Source organism: Clarias gariepinus, chromosome 6 (genome assembly GCF_024256425.1).
Source record: "Clarias gariepinus isolate MV-2021 ecotype Netherlands chromosome 6, CGAR_prim_01v2, whole genome shotgun sequence".
NCBI classification, from domain to species: domain Eukaryota; kingdom Metazoa; phylum Chordata; class Actinopteri; order Siluriformes; family Clariidae; genus Clarias; species Clarias gariepinus.
Window position 1 is genome coordinate 20,097,268 of NC_071105.1, and position 18,987 is coordinate 20,116,254.

The 18,987-nt window shown below is 40.0% G+C and overlaps 1 protein-coding gene across 2 annotated transcripts in view; it reads right to left on the bottom strand.

Moving 5' to 3' along the window:
- Positions 1 to 18,987, bottom strand: part of tafa3a (TAFA chemokine like family member 3a) — an 86,483-nt gene that overhangs the window by 26,540 nt on the left and 40,956 nt on the right. For both annotated transcript variants that reach the window (XM_053497755.1, XM_053497754.1), the window contains one exon: positions 3,196 to 3,308. In XM_053497755.1, coding sequence (XP_053353730.1) covers positions 3,196 to 3,307 — 112 coding nt within the window. In that variant the 5' untranslated portion in view covers position 3,308. The remainder of the gene's footprint in view (positions 1 to 3,195; positions 3,309 to 18,987) is intronic.

Genomic DNA, 18,987 nt, shown 5'->3' on the forward strand with positions numbered 1-18,987 from the left:
TTTTATTTTATTTTATATATTTTATATATCTTCCTTCTTTTTATCCACCTGTTTTCCAAATGCCAAGCAAACATTGTGGCCTTATTTACTATAGAAACTAAAGGACATGACTACATGACTCTCCATATTCCAGATGACCCTCAGTATTCAGATTTATCCATCTTCGTGGTTTCTCCACCTCTTTTTTGTGCTCATTTTTTTTCTGCTTATAGATCAGCTGTGCATTCCTTGCACTAAACCCAAAATATACCAACCAAAGCATGCCATATTGCCCTGTAGGCATGTGCGCTTACTGTAATTATATGACCATGAATGACTTCATTTGACATACACTAAATAATTGGGCTTATGATTAGGATTGCACTACACCAGTAATACGAAAATAGTCTGAATTTAACCAAGGTATTCTTGCTTGCTCGGTTCAGTCTGCTGCACATTTATGTCATTGTCTGTTCTGAGTACAAGTGTTGCAAATATCCTCGTGCACACAAATTACAAAAGGGCATCTGTTGTAGCTTTGTGTCTTCAGTTATGACAGAAGCTGTCAGATTCCATCAAAGGAGTGTCTACAGTGTTGTCATGCCTGTTCTATTTGACTTTAAAATCCAGCAGCTCCCCTTCAGAAAATGCTCTACTGCTATACATTAATAACCTGCAAATGCAATGATTCTAGAAAGCAAACAGGGAGTAAATAACCATGTTCCATATGTTTCTATCTATAAGTTAACTGTAATAAATACTAATATTTTTTTAATTTTGAGTTATATTTCATATCATCTTAACTGATGAGTCCCTATAGGTTATTGACAGACCGGATGTTGTTATTTAACAATATAAAATACTGCTTACATTATTTGCTGGTTGCTGGAGTCTATGCTGTTTGATACACCGAAGTAAGAAGACAAGAATGTCAGAAAATGTCAGGTTTTCTCATGGACTGAATAGCAAGATTTAATGTGATCTGCTGCACTAGCAGTCAGAAAGCACCAGTTTTCAGTTTGCATAAGAAGATCCATCTTGTACTAGTTAATTTATAGTCAATGACATGTTTCTTACAGGCTTGGAAATGACTTCTGAACCACCTTAACTCCAAGGGACTGGTAATGGTCTCACTATCTTCCACTGCACACTGATATGATAGAGAATGAAGGGCTTGAGAAACCGGAAAGTACAAGATTGGAAAAGCATCACCTGCTCTTTTGCTGGTAATCAACTGGCCAGTTTCAGTGAGCTTGTACCTACTGCAGTCTCAGATTTCTGTTCTTGGATAACAGAAATAAAACCCTATGTGCTGTTATCGTAAATCATCTATTTCATGGCTTGATTTGTTGTGCATTTTAAGTTGCTTTGCTGCTCGTCATGGTTGTAAAGAGTGGTGATCTGAGTTACAACCATGACGAGCAGCAAAGCAACTTAAAATGCACAACAGATCAAGCCATGAAGTAGATGATCTACTGTGCAATAACAGCACATAGGGTTTTATTTCTGTTATTCTGAGGTGATCTCGTCTATCAACAAGGCTTTTCTGTCCTCACAACTGCTCCCTGGTCTGTTTGCTTTTGCACAAACCACTGTAAACCATAGAGATGTTGTATGTAAAAGTTCCAAAAAATCAGTAGTCTGTACCTGCATAAACCAGCAGCGGTACAAGAGTTCCTATTAAAGTGGCTAGCTACAGTATATGAATGTCTTTTTTACCTCCATCCTCAACAGTTATCTGCTACATTCCACATCATCCATATCTCTGTTTTGTAATAACTGGAAAGCACTGTTCTGGCACTGCTGCAGTATTAGTAGTTTGATCTCTGCTCTCTTAGGGTTACAGGGAGAGTATGAAGTGACTGAGTGACAGCAGGTCCCAAGGTGTCTTAGGCAGTGGGGCTAAAGAGGTCTGTTTACTGGTACACCTTGGCCTGACCTCAAAACACCACTGGGACTAAATATGTGATTAGCTCAGTGTTAGCCAGAAGCGCTGGAGCTCTGGCAGCTTGGAAAGCAGTTCTTTCTTCTTTTCCACTGAGGGCTGAGTGATTGGGCGCCCTCACTATACTCAATCACTGACTTTACTGCCAGCACCACATATAGCAGGGCTGAAAGAAAGATGGGGTCCCTTTAACTTGTTGCTATCTTTGTCACAGCTCCTAAAATGTGTGTGTGTGATTTTATTTAGAGCTGCCCTTTGGCTGAGAAAGGCAAGATTAATTGTTGCTGCCTCTTCACATTGTCCCCGATGGCTCTTTGCAAAGGCTCCAGGCATGTGATCACAAAACATGTCCTCGCTAAAATTCATGTAGCCAATCAATGGAGGATTTGTGTATATTGTTAAGCTGTCACTAAGTCTTTGCTGCCCTTGGATGAATTCATCATAATTTTCCCACTTCAGGCTCCTGCGCTGCTACTGTTTGCCCCTGTGGATGAGGCTCATTATTGTGATGAGAAGTCACACAGCTTCCACCTTTAGCCCAGGGTCTTCCCCTCCCCCCTTGTTGTCTCTCTTCCTCTTTTTTTTCTTTCACTTATTCAGTGGGATCTCACAGATGTCTTTGGGAGCTATCCTTCAGCAAACAAAATGTCTACAGTTGAGGACAAAAAAGCCCATTTCTTCAGTCTTTACAGTATCACAGACAGCAGGACACCCTTTTTTCTTTCTCTTTCTTTTCAGAAGATGTAAATAAATTGAAAAAATGTAAAAATGAAGACTGACAATTATTAGGAATGAGAAGGTGGAAAAAAACTTTTTGAGAACGTTATAATAAACATCAGCACACATGCAGTACTAAAGTCTATTGATTGTGGGCTTTTCTTTACCACTGTCATTAAACATTTTGACATATGTTTAAATGAACTTTCTGAAATATTCAAATTAAATATCTGGGAGAAACAGTGTGCTGAAATTACGTATTTAAACATATCTACTATTCATTTTCGCTGAAGTGACTTTAACCAGCATATTATCTCCATATCTGACTCACCAACGTAAGATGTATGCAATTTGGTTACTTTTTTTTTGTAGATCTGATAACAAAGGTTAAGCAGTAGTTAAATAAATAAAGATAGACATTAAAGTAAACAGACATTTAACGTATATTATGACTAGTTACTAAACCAGCTGTGGCTCAGTATTTTGTCCATAAGCTTGATGCTGTTTAAGTGCTGTTTCTGTTATTGAGAATTATTAGCATGTGTGTGACTCACCGATGTGGCTGTGGTGTGAGGAGGCCAGGCTCAGCTGCCCCCACAGAGACAGCAGGCAGACGCCAAGCAGGAGCACTCTCTTGCCCACGCACTGCAGCTCCCTCTCCTGCATCCTACACACAGATTTGCACGCACACACACACACACACACACACAAATGAAAACACACACAGACGCACACAAACATATAGACAGAGTTAAATCTGTTACAGAAAAACACACAGATGGTTATCTGCAGAATATTGGTCAAATACATGCATATGCATACACTGGTAATACTAACGAATACAGCACCTCACTTGGAAAGTTGAGAAACACAGGATCATTTGGTTCAGTGTTGTCAGGATTCCATCAATCATTTACTATACCTTCTCAAATATCAACCTCTCAGTAAGCCATCCTTCAATGTATTAGTCAGTGACACAATCCCTCCATGTTTTGATGGGCTCTTCTCCGCTGACAAACAAAGTGGTCTTGATACAATATCAGACACTGTTGGGCAGCAATTCCTGCTCTATCTCTGTGATAGGATCTGAGCGACTCAACACACACATAAACAATCAAAGGCTCAACTCACTGCCTGGCTAAAACTGTGTTCTACCCAAACGGGGAAATATAATGTGAAAACCACAGCCACTTTTCAGGCAATTTGTTAGCATATCTTATCAAATTAGTGCATGGATAGGTTCCTTGCGCAGAGCTCTCTGCCTCATCTCTTGGCAGAGACCTTTGAGGATTTTCTGCATATGCTTAGCAGTAAGGCAGGCTCTGAAGTTTTCACTGGCTCTTGTCTGTGGAGGTTTTGGTGTCTAAATAATTAAAGCAATAAAAGGTTGTGATTAAGAACCCTCTAATCCACCGAACGAGAAAGGTTGTTCTTTTAATATGAGCATGGCCTCATGATAGCTTTTCATATGCAAGACAGGACAATAAAGAGTGTGGAGTATATAAAGAGATTTTTGCAATCAGGCATTTTTAAAGAAACAAAGATCATGATTAAAAACAGACCATACACTGACGGTCAGGATTTACCTGGGTGCCAAGAGGCAAATTGCCTACTGCGAAGGTTAATGATTAATTATTTACCAAATTCCCACCTTAGGACTACATATTTAACTTCATAAAATAAGTTATCTGTTACATGGTGAAATGATCTTCTCCCGGGATACTGGATCCCTACAATGCTCCCACTGTGCTATTTACAAACGTTAATGATGTGGAAAGTGTGCTGCTTTTGCAATACTGAGACAACTACTTGATACATTTTCCATCAGCTTTTACTTTTCACAGTTTGCCTGCATATAAGAGTTTAAATGCACCCAAATTGAATGTATCTGGGCTTGCGAGTAATCCTTTGTTGAGAAATGTGGCGTCAAAGGACATATCAATCATCGCTGCAAGAGTAAGCAGCTGAATACAATTCTTGTCTTATAACTCCATATAAAATTAGATTACATGACAATACTACAACTTTTGTCCTGCAAAAAATTATTTGCTTGATGGGGTCTTCAACCCTAGTGAGTGAATTAGGAGGATGGCTTGTTAGATAAGTGAAACTTCAGCTGTGTTCGGCACTTTCAAACACAACAAAACTAAACAACTCAAAAGAAAATGGACTTGCGTAAGTTTAGGTTCAGGTTCAGACTTTGCCAGTTATAGCGTACTCTTTAGCACAAAGAGACACAAATAAACAACTTTCAGGCAATAACTCACAGGTCTGAATCAATACACTCTATAAAAATAAAATACTAATAACTTTACCTGTTATGAAGTGATAACTACAAAGGTGCCAATGACTTCACCTTGGATTCCACATCTTTCCTTTTTTAAACTGTGTAGGTTAAATTATCCACTAACCAACCATAAATCTCTCCTCAGTTTGTTAACAGGAAACAAATAGAGTGTCCTGCCACACCCATGTCCAGCCCGATTATGACATTCATATGCGAAACGTGTCAGGGATGATAAAGATTTTCTTTACTATTACGTGGCAAATTATTACCAAGTGTGAAAGCGTCTCGGGTTACTTTGCTGTAACCCTGTTTCCTGAAAAGGCGGGAACGAGATGCTGCGTGAAAACACTATGGGAATATCTTTTCATGTTGCTGGTTGTGAAGCATGTGTGTACCAAACAGGCCAAATTTTGGCTTATATGACCTCGGTCAGGTGACGTCGTCTGATTAGACGCACCTGCAGGTTATAAATAGGAGTGAGCTGGCAACATTCCTCAGATTGATTTGTCTGAACGGACGTCCGGTCACGTGGGCAGTGCATCATTGGGACGCAGAATCTCGTTCCCACCTTTTCAGGGAACAGGGTTACAGCAAAGTAACCTCGCCGCACTGCAAGTGTCTGGACCCCGCATTGTGTAGCGTGTGCGCACAAGGCTGAAAGGGCTCAGAACTATGTCTGGGAAGCTGACTCGAGGACTTGTGAGCCCGGAGTGACAGGAACATCCAGACTATAAAATCTAACAAATGTGTGCGGAGAGGACCAGCCCGCCGCGTCACACACTTGTTGCAGGGGAATACCTCTTGCTAGTGCAATAGATGAAGCAATCCCCCTGGTTGAATGAGCCCTGATTCCTAGAGGCGAAGTGAGCCCAAGCGGCTCATAGGAGAGGGCAATAGCATCTCTCAAACAGTGTGACAAGGTCTGTGTAGTGGCAGCTGCCCCCCGGATGCGGCCTCCATAGCATATAATGAGCTGCTTTGATTTAAGCCACTGGCTGGTGCGGTGGACGTAGATCCGAAGAGCACATACTGGACACAGTAGGTGAAGTTTCTCCTGCTCCGAAGCTGTAAAAGGCGGAGGAAAGGAGGCTTCAAGAACAACAGGGCACGTTTGAAAATGGAACTTTCGGAAGATAGTTCTGGTGAGGATGCAGAATGGCCTTGACTAGCCTAGGGGCAAAGTCCAGTCAGGATGGGGAGACTGACAAGGCGCGCAGATCTCCAATCCTCTTGAGAGAGGTAATGGCCATAAGAAAAACCATCTTAAGAGTCAGAAGCCTGTCAGGCGCTGACTCTAGTGGTTCAAAAGGAGTGTCAATTAGACCTTCGAGCACGATAGATAAATCCCATGAAGGGGTCGTGGCTCTAGTGGGTGGCCTCAACCGTTTAGCTCCACGAATAAAACGGCCAACTAAAGGGTGTTTTCCCAATGTAACCCCCTTGATTGGAACGTGGCAGGCTGAAATAGCGGCCACGTACGTCCTGAGGGTACTAGGGCACAAGCCCGAGGACAACTTATCTTGCAGGAACTCCAGCACTGAAACAATTCGGCAGTGGACTGGGTCTTCCTGCTTCGTCATGCACCAACTTTCGAAAAAACATTCCATTTGAGGGCATAAGCTTTCTCTAGTGGAGAGAGCTCTAGCGGCTAGAATAGTGTCAATTACGCTGGCTGGGAGACCAGCTTGACTTAGTTGGTCCCGTTCAGGGGCCAAACGTGAAGGTTCCAAAGCTCGATGAAATATTGTCCCCTGCGCCTGAGACAGAAGAACCTACCTCACTGGAATCATCCAAGGTGAGCCATTGAGGAGAGATATTAGATCCGAGAACCATACTCTGGCCGGCCAACAGGGCGCTATCGGTAAGAGGCGCAAACCGTGTTGACGGCCCCTCGCCGGGACTCCCGGGAGCAGAGGTATTGGAGGAAACACATAAAGGCGTAAATTGGGCCACGTATGGCCAAAATAGAGCCATCATTTTGAAGCAATTGACGTGCCATGCGAGAAGATGACCTCTCCAGCGCCCTTGGGCTGGACGGCCATCCAAGATCGCGCCCCAGCTGGTAAGGAAAGCGTCTGTCGTTAGCATTTTGCGACGACAAGACAGACCTAGAGGGGACCCAAGGTGAGAACCCGGGATCTGAACCACATAGAAAGGGTACGACGTCCTTCACGCGCAATCCCTTGCCTTAGGGAATTGGCCCTTGTATGAAATCCCCTGGCTCTTAGTCACAACTGAAAAGCTCTCATGTGCAGAAGGCCCAAAGGTATCACCGTGGATGCAGCTGCCATGAGGCCTAAACATTTTTGAAAGTGATATACAGTCACTTCCTGGTCTAGTCTGATTTCCTTAAAGGCACTTTTGATGGATTCAACACGAGTGGGAGACAATTGTGCCCGTATAGTGATCGAATTCCATCTGACACCCAAGTGTGTTTTCCTCTGAGCCGGAATGAGAACGCTTTTGGTAGCGTTGAGTCTCAAACCCAGTGAATAGAGATGAGCTAGGACGACATTGCGATGTCGGAGTGCTAGCTGCTGAGACTGGGCCAGGATTAGACAGTTGTCTATGTAATTGAGAATATGAATGCCCTGGAGTCGCAAGGGAGCCAGGACTGCATCCATACATTTTGTATATGTGCGGGGTGACAGAGCTAGACCGAATGGAAGGACCCGATACTGGTAAGCTTCTCCCCCGAAAGCGAACCTCAGGAATTTCCTGTCCTTTAAATCTATCATCACAAACCAATCTTCTGGTTGGATTTGCAAGACAATCATTTTGATGGTTACCATTTTGAATCTGTACTTTTTGAGATAGCGGTTTAACCTGCGAAGATCCAAAATCGGACACAGCCCCCCGCCTTTCTTGGGAACCAGGAAATAATGACTGTAGTAGCCTGACTCCCTGTCTGGAGGAGGAACCTGTTCTATGACTCCCTTCTCCAGCAACGCCTGGAGTTTAGCAGATGCGCCCTTTCCAGTATCATGGAAGTGTAGACCACGCCGTTGAAACGCAGAGGGCGATGAGGAAACTAAATCCTGTAGCCTTTTTCTATAGTCTTTAGCACCCAGGGAGATATGCCTGGCAGTAGCTTCCACGCTGCCAGTTTCTCCAAAAGGGGTACGATTTTTAGTACGCTGGGGGGTGTTAGTGGTTCGGCATCCTGGAATATAGCAGGATATAACCGAGGGACTAACCTATCTCTGGAGGTCGGTGTCGTCCGAAACACCAGAGGCGGGTAAAACTGAACATCGACTCCCTGGGGGTGTCCGGGGGGGCATGCTCTTATAGGAAAGAGCGTTAAGTGCCGCTCCCCAAGGGGGATCACCCCCACAGTCCTGGGCACGAAAAGTAGACAGTGCGGGGGGGTGCCCGGCTGCTGACGCTCTCCTTCTGCGCCTCTCGCCTAGCGAGAATCAGATCTGGTCGAGGCTGGGTGGCCGATGGCCTTGACTCTTGAGCACGGCGTGGGAGAAATTTCCCAAAAGCCTGTTCATACAGCTTAGCTTCTCAGAACCTAGTGGCGACGGAATTCACAGCGTCGCCAAATAGGCCGGAAGGTGAAACAGGGGCATTAGGGAGGAATGTTTGATCCTTGTTCTTGATGCCTGTCAGATTCAACCACAGGTGCCTTTCAGCGGTCACCAAGGAGGCCATAGAACGGCCGATTGCATGGGCTGTCTGTTTAGTCACACGCAGGGATAAATCAGTAGCCCGGTGTAATTCATTGAATGCTTCGTGATTCAGTGTGCCGCTCTTGCACAAAACTTTCAGCAGATCAGCCTGATACGCCTGCAAAACCGCCATGGTGTGCAAGGAAGCGCCGGCTCGTGAAGTAGAAGGAGAGACTTCGGGATTGGGGGAGAGGGCGAGAGAAAGGAGGGACTCCGTCTCTCGTGCCTCGGCCAGATCTGCTTGTGATCCCCATGAGTGCAGCGCGGCTCGTGGTTCCCTAAAGAACGCGAGGCGTGCGCGAAGCAGCTTCATGGGGAGAAGATCACCGTGCTCACACTCTCCATTAAGCCCTTCGAGAGCGTGCGTATTACCCAAACATTCGAAGCAGAACCTATGCATATCGCCCTCCGAAAGGAAATTTTTCGCAAGGAGGGGAACATCTAACTCTAAACTCCGCCATATTATCTGGTGAGTTTTATTAGCTTTAATTCTGCTTGTTTATATTTTAGTATGCTTTTGCTGACACACTCGCGCACAATGCGGTGAAGAAAAAGATCTGAAGAATGTTGCCGGCTCACTCCTATTTATAACCTGCAGGTGCGTCTAATCAGATGACGTCACCTGACCGAGGTTATATAAGCCTAAATTTGGCGTGTTTGGTACACACATGCTTCACAACCAGCAACATGAAAAGATATTCCCATAGCGTTTTCACGCAGCATCAAGTGTAGCTTTTGAAAGGGAACTTGACCGCCAATATGGCATCCCAAATAAAACAAATGCAGCAGACTCCGAAATTGTGGTGTCATGTGCAAGATCTATAGTGCTTTTTTATTTGAAATCTTGCAGCTGGTAGTAAAGCTAAAGTGCGTAGGACAAAGAAAATGTTTATGATTATTGAGGTAGGGAAGAAGAAACGTTGCAAAATCGGATGTTCTGCCATTCAGACAATTCTGTAACAGTTATTTAGAGTCAGTGCTGTGTCAGGGCTGTCAGGTCAGAACTGGCTGGAAAGTATGCATAAGTCATACGCCAGCTCGGATATATCATACTTCATTATAACCAGAGCTGAGAGGAGGCTGGCTACATGGGAATACAGTATGAGCTGGAGCTGTTCAGGAAACACAACAAGAACACAAGACCAATAAAAACACAATACGAGGAAATTAGAATAATACATGATGGAGTCTGGGCCTTCTTGCTAAACATGTAAAGCATTTCTGAGATTTAATGGGAAATGAAAGAATACTAGTCAGGTCATTCATTTTTGCTGGGGCTTTTGAATTGTTAACTAGTTGGTAAGATGTTTAGCTTGTGGGCTGGTGGCCAACAGTGTGTGTTTAATGAGTCATGTGATTATTTTTTGCATTTGAAGCACATAGTTTGAATTCTCACTAGTTGTGTATTACTTTAGTCAGATTAACCCATACAGTGAGGAAAGATGCAGTACAATAAATTTAAGACACTGCATATGCACTGCCTGGCCAAAAACAAAGTCACACACTTATATCTAGTTTGACCGCCTTTAGCAATTACAACCACACAGGAAAAAAAAAATAAAATTACATCCTGAAGTTTTGGGGTAAGTACTGTATGTTTCTGGCATTTTTGTCTTTAGTGGTGGCGATCACATTTAATGGCTTTACAACGGGAGAGCGAAGTGAAGAAAAATGTTAAAAGTACACTGAATAAAACAATAATAAAAAGAAATATTGACTTGTTTTTATCATTTTTCTACTCAAAACAAAAAATTGACTGCTATTAAAGAATAAACACCAGGTAGAAAAATTATGGGGTCATTAAGAAGCCAACCTTAATCTGGCACTAGTTTTTAATAGTTTTTAGTAGTGTTTAACAGTATTAATGCTACAGTTTTTGTCTTATGTACTGTATTAATTTATTTTGTGTATCAGAAAGAACCCCCTAAAATCAGTCTTGTGGAATAACAAAGGTAGCAAGTGTTTTAGATATGTTAGCAATACAAAAATGTGAAAATTGCAATCAATATTTTGTAAAAAAATTTTAATTGAAAATATTAAATGATTACAGATCTTATATTGTCGCAATATTTAATTATTTTTCATATTACAAAGTAGAGAATCACATATGGACTGCCTGGCAGAAAAAAAAAAATTTGTCGGACCACCTTTTGCTTTGTTTACAGCCATTTCATTGTTTCGATAAGCTTATGCAGTGTCACAACGTTTATTTCCAACCAGAGTCGAATCATTTCTCTTCAAGGCCGTTAATTTTTGATAGGAGAGTCAGACCACTTTTCTAGCACATCCAAAAAATTCTAAATGGGGTTAAGGTCTGGACTCTGTGGTGGCCAATCTACGTTTAAAAATGACATTACATGTCCCCTGTACCATTTTCCATCCTTTTCCAACTAATAGGCTAATTTTGTTTATTTTCTGTAAATGTCCATAATTCCAATCATAAACATAATCATATTGTATATTTATAGGTGGCATAGTGGTTTAGCACAGTGATCTCGCACCTTCAGGGTTGAGGGTTTAATTCCTGTCTTTAGGTCTGTGTGTGTGTGTGTGTGTGTGTGTGTGCATGATTGCCCTGCGATGGACCTGAGTCACCTGGGATATAAAGAATTTTTAAGTGAGAGAGTGTATATTTATATTGTATAACACAAGTAATGCTTTTTACAAACCTGTAGAAAATTATACAATATATTTACACATTACACATTTTTTTTAGCTCAGATAACATTTCTAAATGTTACAGCCATAAGGCCTATACATTTGATGCTATCACCTCACTTTTTGAGTGTAGTATATGACATGATCTAATTGATTTTCCCATCTGTGGATTTATGTGCATTAAATAATATTATGTTTTGCTTCTGAAATATAATTACAAATTCATGAGATGAATGGCAAGTCTCAAAAATCAATAAACGGCGTTGGAAGATAAAGTGTTTAATTTAGTTCTGCTGGCTATAATCAAATGGTCATGGGATTAAATTAAATCACTTTTCTTTTTATTACTCAATTTACAATATTATTTGTTTCTTATTAAAATTGTGTTTGTTCTGTCACTGACAAAACCGTCAAATATTTAAGAATTACTGAAAGCTGAATTAATTAAAGCAGGTCTTTTTAAAATATGAATGCAATGTTTGTAAATTAACCCTGGTTTAAATACTGTATCTGTTTCTAAAAACTCACAAACACTGCTTTTATTCTTAGAGGCCTTGACATTAGAAACACTTGTACACCTACAAATTCATGTAATTATCTAATTAGTCCGTTATGTACTGACAGTGCAATGCATACAATCATGCTAATATAGGCCAGCAGCTTCAGGTTACGTTCAAATCAACAAAAAAGAGTGCTGGGAGAATTGATCTCAACGATTTTCACTGTGGCATGAATGTAGTATTTTGTATAACTGATCTACTGAGATTTTCATGCTTAACAGTCTCTGGAGTTCACTCAAAATAGTGCAATAAAAGAAAAAAAATATCCAGTAAGGGGCAGTTTTGTGGATGCTTTGTTAATGAGAGAGGTCAATAGAGAATAGCCAAATGTGTCCAAGCTGACTGAAAAGCTACAGTAACTCAGATAATTAATTTGTACAATTTTAGTGAGCAGAAAAGCAGAATACACATTGAAAAATTTGGTGTATGAGCTCCACCGCAAAAAACACATTTCGGCTGTTGCACACAGATGATACAGTTATGAATTTGGCACCAACAGCATAAATCCATGGACCCAACCTGCCTTGTGCAGCAGTCCGAAACACAAGTCAACAGAAATAGGTTTTATGATAATGAAAACTAAAATTTAATGAGTTTAATGACAGTCAATTGTCCTACCTTGGTAGAAAAACTGGTCAAACTCTCTGAGTGGACATGATAGCAGCATGTTATCACTTCCCTGTCAGATGAAATTACATTAGCCAATTGTGGACATCTTTGAGTTTTTGAGTATTTAGAAAAGGGCAGATAGCATTTTCCTCTTCACATGATTTGGAGGAGGTAAGTTAGCCTTCACTCTTCCATGCTGGTAGACGTCCTATGATGGGTATCAAGTTGATTAGTGAACATTATTAAAACTGCTACATATATTTCAATTTATAGCTCTGCAGTTGTAAAACCATAAAATGCAGCTGCCCCCTACTGCAGAAACAGATGGTAGCAATATTCTTAAAACCACTTCCTATTTAAGGTAACCCCCCAGAATATATTGATTTAGGAAGAAAGGGCCTGACTAAGAGCCTCCTATATTACTTGCCCTAAAGCTGTAGGATATATGTTTTTCTTCATTTTGATATAATCCTTTTACAAACCTTGTCTAATATCCCTTTGAGAAAACATAACAGTTTTCACTGTTGATCTGTGCAAACTGTAAAATGCGGCTGAGCAGTTCGGAGCAGTGCAGGGCAGCAAAAAAAAAAAAAAACAGTGTTTAAAATAACTGTCCAAATGTAAACTGTCCAATTACAATTACCATTAATATTTTGTATTTTTTAAGTGTTAGAGTTGTCACTTTATCATCATCAAACTTTTTTCCAGCAGTCTGAGGAATAACACAGTGGCTTTATTGCCATATTTTGGTTTAAGGGCAAAACAAACCAGTCATGATGTTTTAGTGTTTCCATGTTAAGCAGCTCATTATGTAGAATTTGACATACCCCTGAGGCCAGGCCATGCATCTGTACTGTGCATTCAATTGACTGAATTGCTGCAGTGAGTGGACAAGGTTATGAAAGGCAACGCAATATACAAGACAGGGGTCAATAGAGAAATTTCAAGTGCACAGTTTGTGGCAAACAATGTAGATTTTTATACAAATCTCCCTAAAACTGCATTCTAGCACTTTTATTTTTACTTGCATAAAATAGGCTTAAGCAACCTGCTTGAGGAGGTTTAAAATCTGATTAAAAATCTGAAAAAAATTTAATATCGAATCGGGACATTTATTGTGAAACGTATAAAATTAAAATGGCACTTACTACTGTATATATATTGTGATTACTGTATATCATATCAGGAGGTGACTGGTGATTCCCATCCTTATACATTATGTCACTTTTGTACAATGTAGACAAAGGCAGTTATTTAGGAATATGTCTAAAAAACGATTAACAAACACTGATATAAATGAACTCTTCCTGAATCTTTTTATATTTCAGCAACTGCTATTAAGTTAAACTAGAATGAATTAAAAGGATAGCAAAGTATCTATCTGCCTTGGACCAAAAAAAAAATTGAGAGGCTTCACAGCCGATGAACAGGCGTTCCGAGGAAAAGGGGATTTAAACTGCCTAAACATGTAGCAGTGAGTCAGTGATGAGTGGAGACTCCTTTTGCACCTCCCGGTTTCCCCGGAAGAGTGCACCATTTTCAAACGAGCTTCTCAACCTGCCTCAGCCGCTTAATTAGTCCCATTGGAGAGCCCCCAGTACAGATGGCAAGATGTCTGACATATTTATTTCTGTTCCTCTCATCAAACCTCTCTTCCCTTTTCACTTTTCACTCCCTCTGTCTTTCTCTGCCCTTGAGAATGGAGGCTGCTCTCTGGTGCTTCCGGGCGCAATGATTCGGCATCACAGAGGCTGTCCAGCACTGTTAGATTTCCTGTGTTTGTGTGTGTATGTGTTGGAGTGGGTGAGGCAGAAGCAGAGAGGTGTGTAAAGATATGCCTCCCTCAGGCTCTCGGAGAAACCGGACACGCAAGTGTGCCAGTGCAAATTCAGATCCAGACATCTGTTGCATGAAGTAGGGAATAAAGCTTGAGGGTGGAAGAGGAGATAAAAAAAATAAAAGAAAAAAGCTTTAAAAAGGGCAAAAAAAAGGGAGATGGGAGAATAGACAATGAAAGGGAGGAAGAGAGGGAGGAAAAGAGGGAGGGAATGGCGGAGGATAGATAAATGGTATGACAGAAGAAGAACAGAGGCCATTCAAACACATGCATGCCTGAGGTAGACCTTAAAGTCCACAACATGAGTGTTGATTGACACTGACAAGCAAAGGCTTGAAGTAGAAGAAAGGAGTTTTTCAGCAAGCTCTTTTATACACAGACTTCACAGCTTTTATGCAAGACAGGCTTGGCATTTTTGAATACAATGAATTTTGTCTTTGGGCTGATGCTTTCAAAAACTAAGCAATCAGACTTTTACATGCAACTTCCATGGAGCTACACAAATCTGTCACTCAATAGCGTCATCCTAAGCGGAACATAAGAACACTGGGGTTTTAAAGAAATCAATAATGCAACATATGGTCAGCCTGTCAGAGTAACAAAAGACCTGTCTATGTGGTACTGACAGTGTCAAACACTTCAAAGAAATCTTTTTTTGTCCATTTTGTCCGATCTAACATTACACTAAATGATGCAATTTGAGTGATGTATTTTGTCATTGTGATGATTTTTTTTACCAACCCCTTGTCTAGTAGAGGGCTAATTTAAGCTCAATACCTGGACTCCACATTTTCTATTGCTTTCTTTGGTGATAGACATATGTTATGTTCAGCATTTGCAATGAGAGAAATGTTACAAAAATAACTCAAGTGACAGCTTCACTGAGTGCTCATTTGAATTCTGCAAGATTGCATTTGGTTGCCAGTAGCACAATATGCAAAGCAGAAAGCTTTAAATCATTGAGCCTTAGGATTACTTTTAGGTAGTTTACATGCAGCAACGATGAAACTGCAGGGAATCTAGACAAGCTTGGCCAAAAAAATCTGTCAAATGTAAAATAGGAGTATTAATTCATTAATTACTAGGTTAAGTCATTATCTTTTTCTAAAGGTAGGTTCATTTCCATCAGGTACACACTAAGCTGTGAGATAAATGTTAGGAACACAGCAGCAACACATCCAGATTTATTGCTTTATGTGTCTGTAAACGCTGGAAGTATCTCCAAGCAGGCACTGGCTTTGCCTACTCATCAGCATGAACCAAAATTACACAGCCGGACCTGTCAGAGTACATTTTATTTGGACTCATCACACACCACCTGCACACTGCACACAGACCTATACACATGTAAACACACGCTTCATGGCTCATTCTGTTCTCTCCAGGTATGTATTGTATGCAGACTCTATCCCTGCTATTAAGATTTGTCTACCGAGGTGCAAAGCTTCCCAAGCTCTGATAAAATGGGAGGGTTGCGTCAGGAGGGGTAACAAGAAGATAGTCTGGACTAATAAAATGTATTGAATGTAAGTAAAGACACAGATCTAAGATTACGTCAGCATTGCAACTTGCAATTTTGTTCCATTTTCTGCGCACTCTCGAAGAGGAATGGTCAGTTGTCAAAGAAGTATTCTGTACACAACAACTTCAGCTACTCATTGGTTGTCCTTAAAAAAATTATGATTGTTGTTCAATACTGTGCCAGTACTTTTTTTCTCAGCGGCACTGTGGCTCATCGGTAAAGCCAGTCTGGGCCTGAGATTTCAACAGGGTTAGATAAAAACACTGAGGAATGAGCAGAAAGTCTGACTTAAATTGAGAGGATGAGAGTGCTCAGGAAGCTTTAATATAATTAAAGCCACCCTAAGTCGATTTTCAAGCCTTCCCTTTGCTTCTTGGTGTCTGGTTTGACCCAAAATTATGCAGCTGTTTTCACCTTTTTTATATATATAAATATATATATATATATATATATATATATATATATATATATATATACTCTCTGTTAACATTGAAAGGCTCACGCAAAAATGAAGGACTTAGAGGAATCAATATGAGTGGATTGGACAAATCAAAACCAGATTGATCTAAAGCTCTGATCAAGCAATGCTGTACCACACAATCAACTATTCTGCCCAAAACCATTTTACAGACTGATAACATCTGCAGCAATCCAAAACAAATGACACAATCTGTTTCCTACTGAAACACTGTTATTTGTTACAATGCATTATTTTTACAAGATAATTTCAAGATGATTTCTTTTAGCAGTTAAAAAAAAGGAACTACTGAAGGGCCAGACAACTCAAATATTTTCCTTCATCATTTTTTTTTTTATTTTCCAATTTTTTTCTTTTGCTAGGGATTGCGGTTATGTTATATGGTATACTAGAGTAGTAAGCAATACGTCATAAGCAAAAATTATGTCATATTAATTATTAGCATGGCTGTGACATTGCTTTTAGACAATAGTTCTATAAAAAAAAATATTTAAAGTTTGTATTGTATTATATTTATTGTATGTAAGCATTTCAAAACAATATGGTCAAATGTTGTGTATATTTTTTGCTCTGCTCGCAAAAATAGATCCCCAAAACTCGCTCTCATTTTATAAGTCAAATGTCAATCAATAATATAAGTCAAACATTAACCAACATTTCCTAATAAGGTTGTCATGCCTGCTGATGTCACTAAAACTACTATAGTAATTGTTTCAAGTAGTGAATAAGCAAAGCAATACACAGTGGAATTCCTAGTGGAGTTATAAAAAAATATAAGCACTCTTGGAACAGCACTTGACTAATCAAATAAGTGGACCAAAACTAACTGTGGTATGATATAGTAAAACTGAAATTTCGGTAGATGCGTCACTGTCATTTCATAATGCAATATATGCCAATCAAAAGTAACTAAATACCTTAACTCAAAGAAACTGTACGTAAGGGAATAGTATAGATGTGTCAAAATCTTACTCAGCTAAAAGTGAAAGCGTCCACTCAAGTGAAAGTAATAAAACTGGCAATTTAACACAGTCATGTGTTAAAAATTTTATAACTTATGTAATGTTCAGTCTTTATTCATCACAGTAAAATTCCTTATTCATCATTCTTCTGAAATGATGGCAGCAGACATTGTTAAGGGTCTCGCAAAAGGGCCAAACAGCAGCAACCTTGGTAGAGCAAGGAACCACCAACCTTCCAATCAGTACCTCAGAGCCTTAACATACTGAGCCACCACCACGCCCATGTTATAAGGCTTGTCATTTTTTAATAGAACAACTACATTTAATTACTTATTTAAACCTTTTAAAGCAACCACAAGATTTTGCCAGGAATTAAATGAAGTTCATACCTTCTAGAAAGGCTGGATAAAGATCTTTGTTTAATCCAGAATATTAAAATGTCCTACAGAGGTAGGGCCAGAGGCGCTCTAATAACCTATAGCAATAAGTGTACAAGAACATCACTTCAGATCACAAATTGACATGAATGACAAAATTTACTACATAATAAGAAACAGGGGCATACAATAATTTAATAGATGAAGAAAAAAAACTTACAACTAAGTGACTTACAAGTATTCAGATTCAACAACGTAGAGTATACAGTAAATACTCCAAAACAAATAAATTAACAAAGTCTGACATTTAAAATTAGTTGTTTTTTATTGTTATTGCTTTGTTTTATTTTCTGTTTTGTCACAGGAGTTACTGTAAAAGAAGGTTTATGGTTTGAAAGGACTGTAAGAGCTTTAATGGTTAATTTTTTTTCTTTCATGTGAGCTGCCTATGACAAATTGCTGCATATCCTGAATTTGTAGAGCGCATCCAAGAAGCACAGGCACACTATACTCCCCCACCACATCATGAAAGAATAACCTTCAACATTGCTTCAAACCAACTCCTTTTAAGCCAGATGAATGTCTTCCCTCACTTCAAATACAGCTGCTGTGGAAGCCTCGAGCAGCCAAAGTTACTTCTGTTTCAGGTCTTTTCTGCGATCATACGAGACACAGCAATGTGCTGTTCAGAGCACGAAAATGGTTGGCTCTCAGAAAGAGTCAAACCCTTACACTAAATACTTTATAGGTATCCCTGATGACCGTTTGCACTTAAACCTGCTTGTGTGTTAATACTGTACCAGAAACAAATGAGGTTTATGTCCTGCTAAAAAGCACTTGTGCTCTGATCTTACGATTTAGTGAAAAAAAAAATACGCTGTACTTAGTAGAGGGGAAAAGGGGAAAATCTATTCAGATCTGAATCGTGATTCTTTTGTGTGCCAATTCATGTACCATCAATGCTCATCATGTTTTTTAGTTTTTACATTTATAACAGATATACACCGGTCATTCAGTCAGTGACCGGACGTGGCATTTTTATGGCATTATATTATCAAAAGTTGCGGACGGCCTTTTTACTCCACGAGTTTCTACACCAGTCTTGAAACACAGCACATGCAAATTGGTCTCGAAATGCTCGTTAGAAGCTGCATGCTTAAACCTTTGCAGGAATTTAAGGTGGTTAAATGCAACTATTTCCTTAAAATCCTACACTCTAAACTATTAACACATTGGAATTCCCTGTGGTAGAAGTAAATTATTTACCAAGTTTGTTTACAAATAATAATCATGGTGGAAACAAACTACTCAAAAAGAAATGCAGCTATATATTGTTTCTCTGGTAACCGGTGATTCCCATCCCAAATGCCTACAGTTGCTTA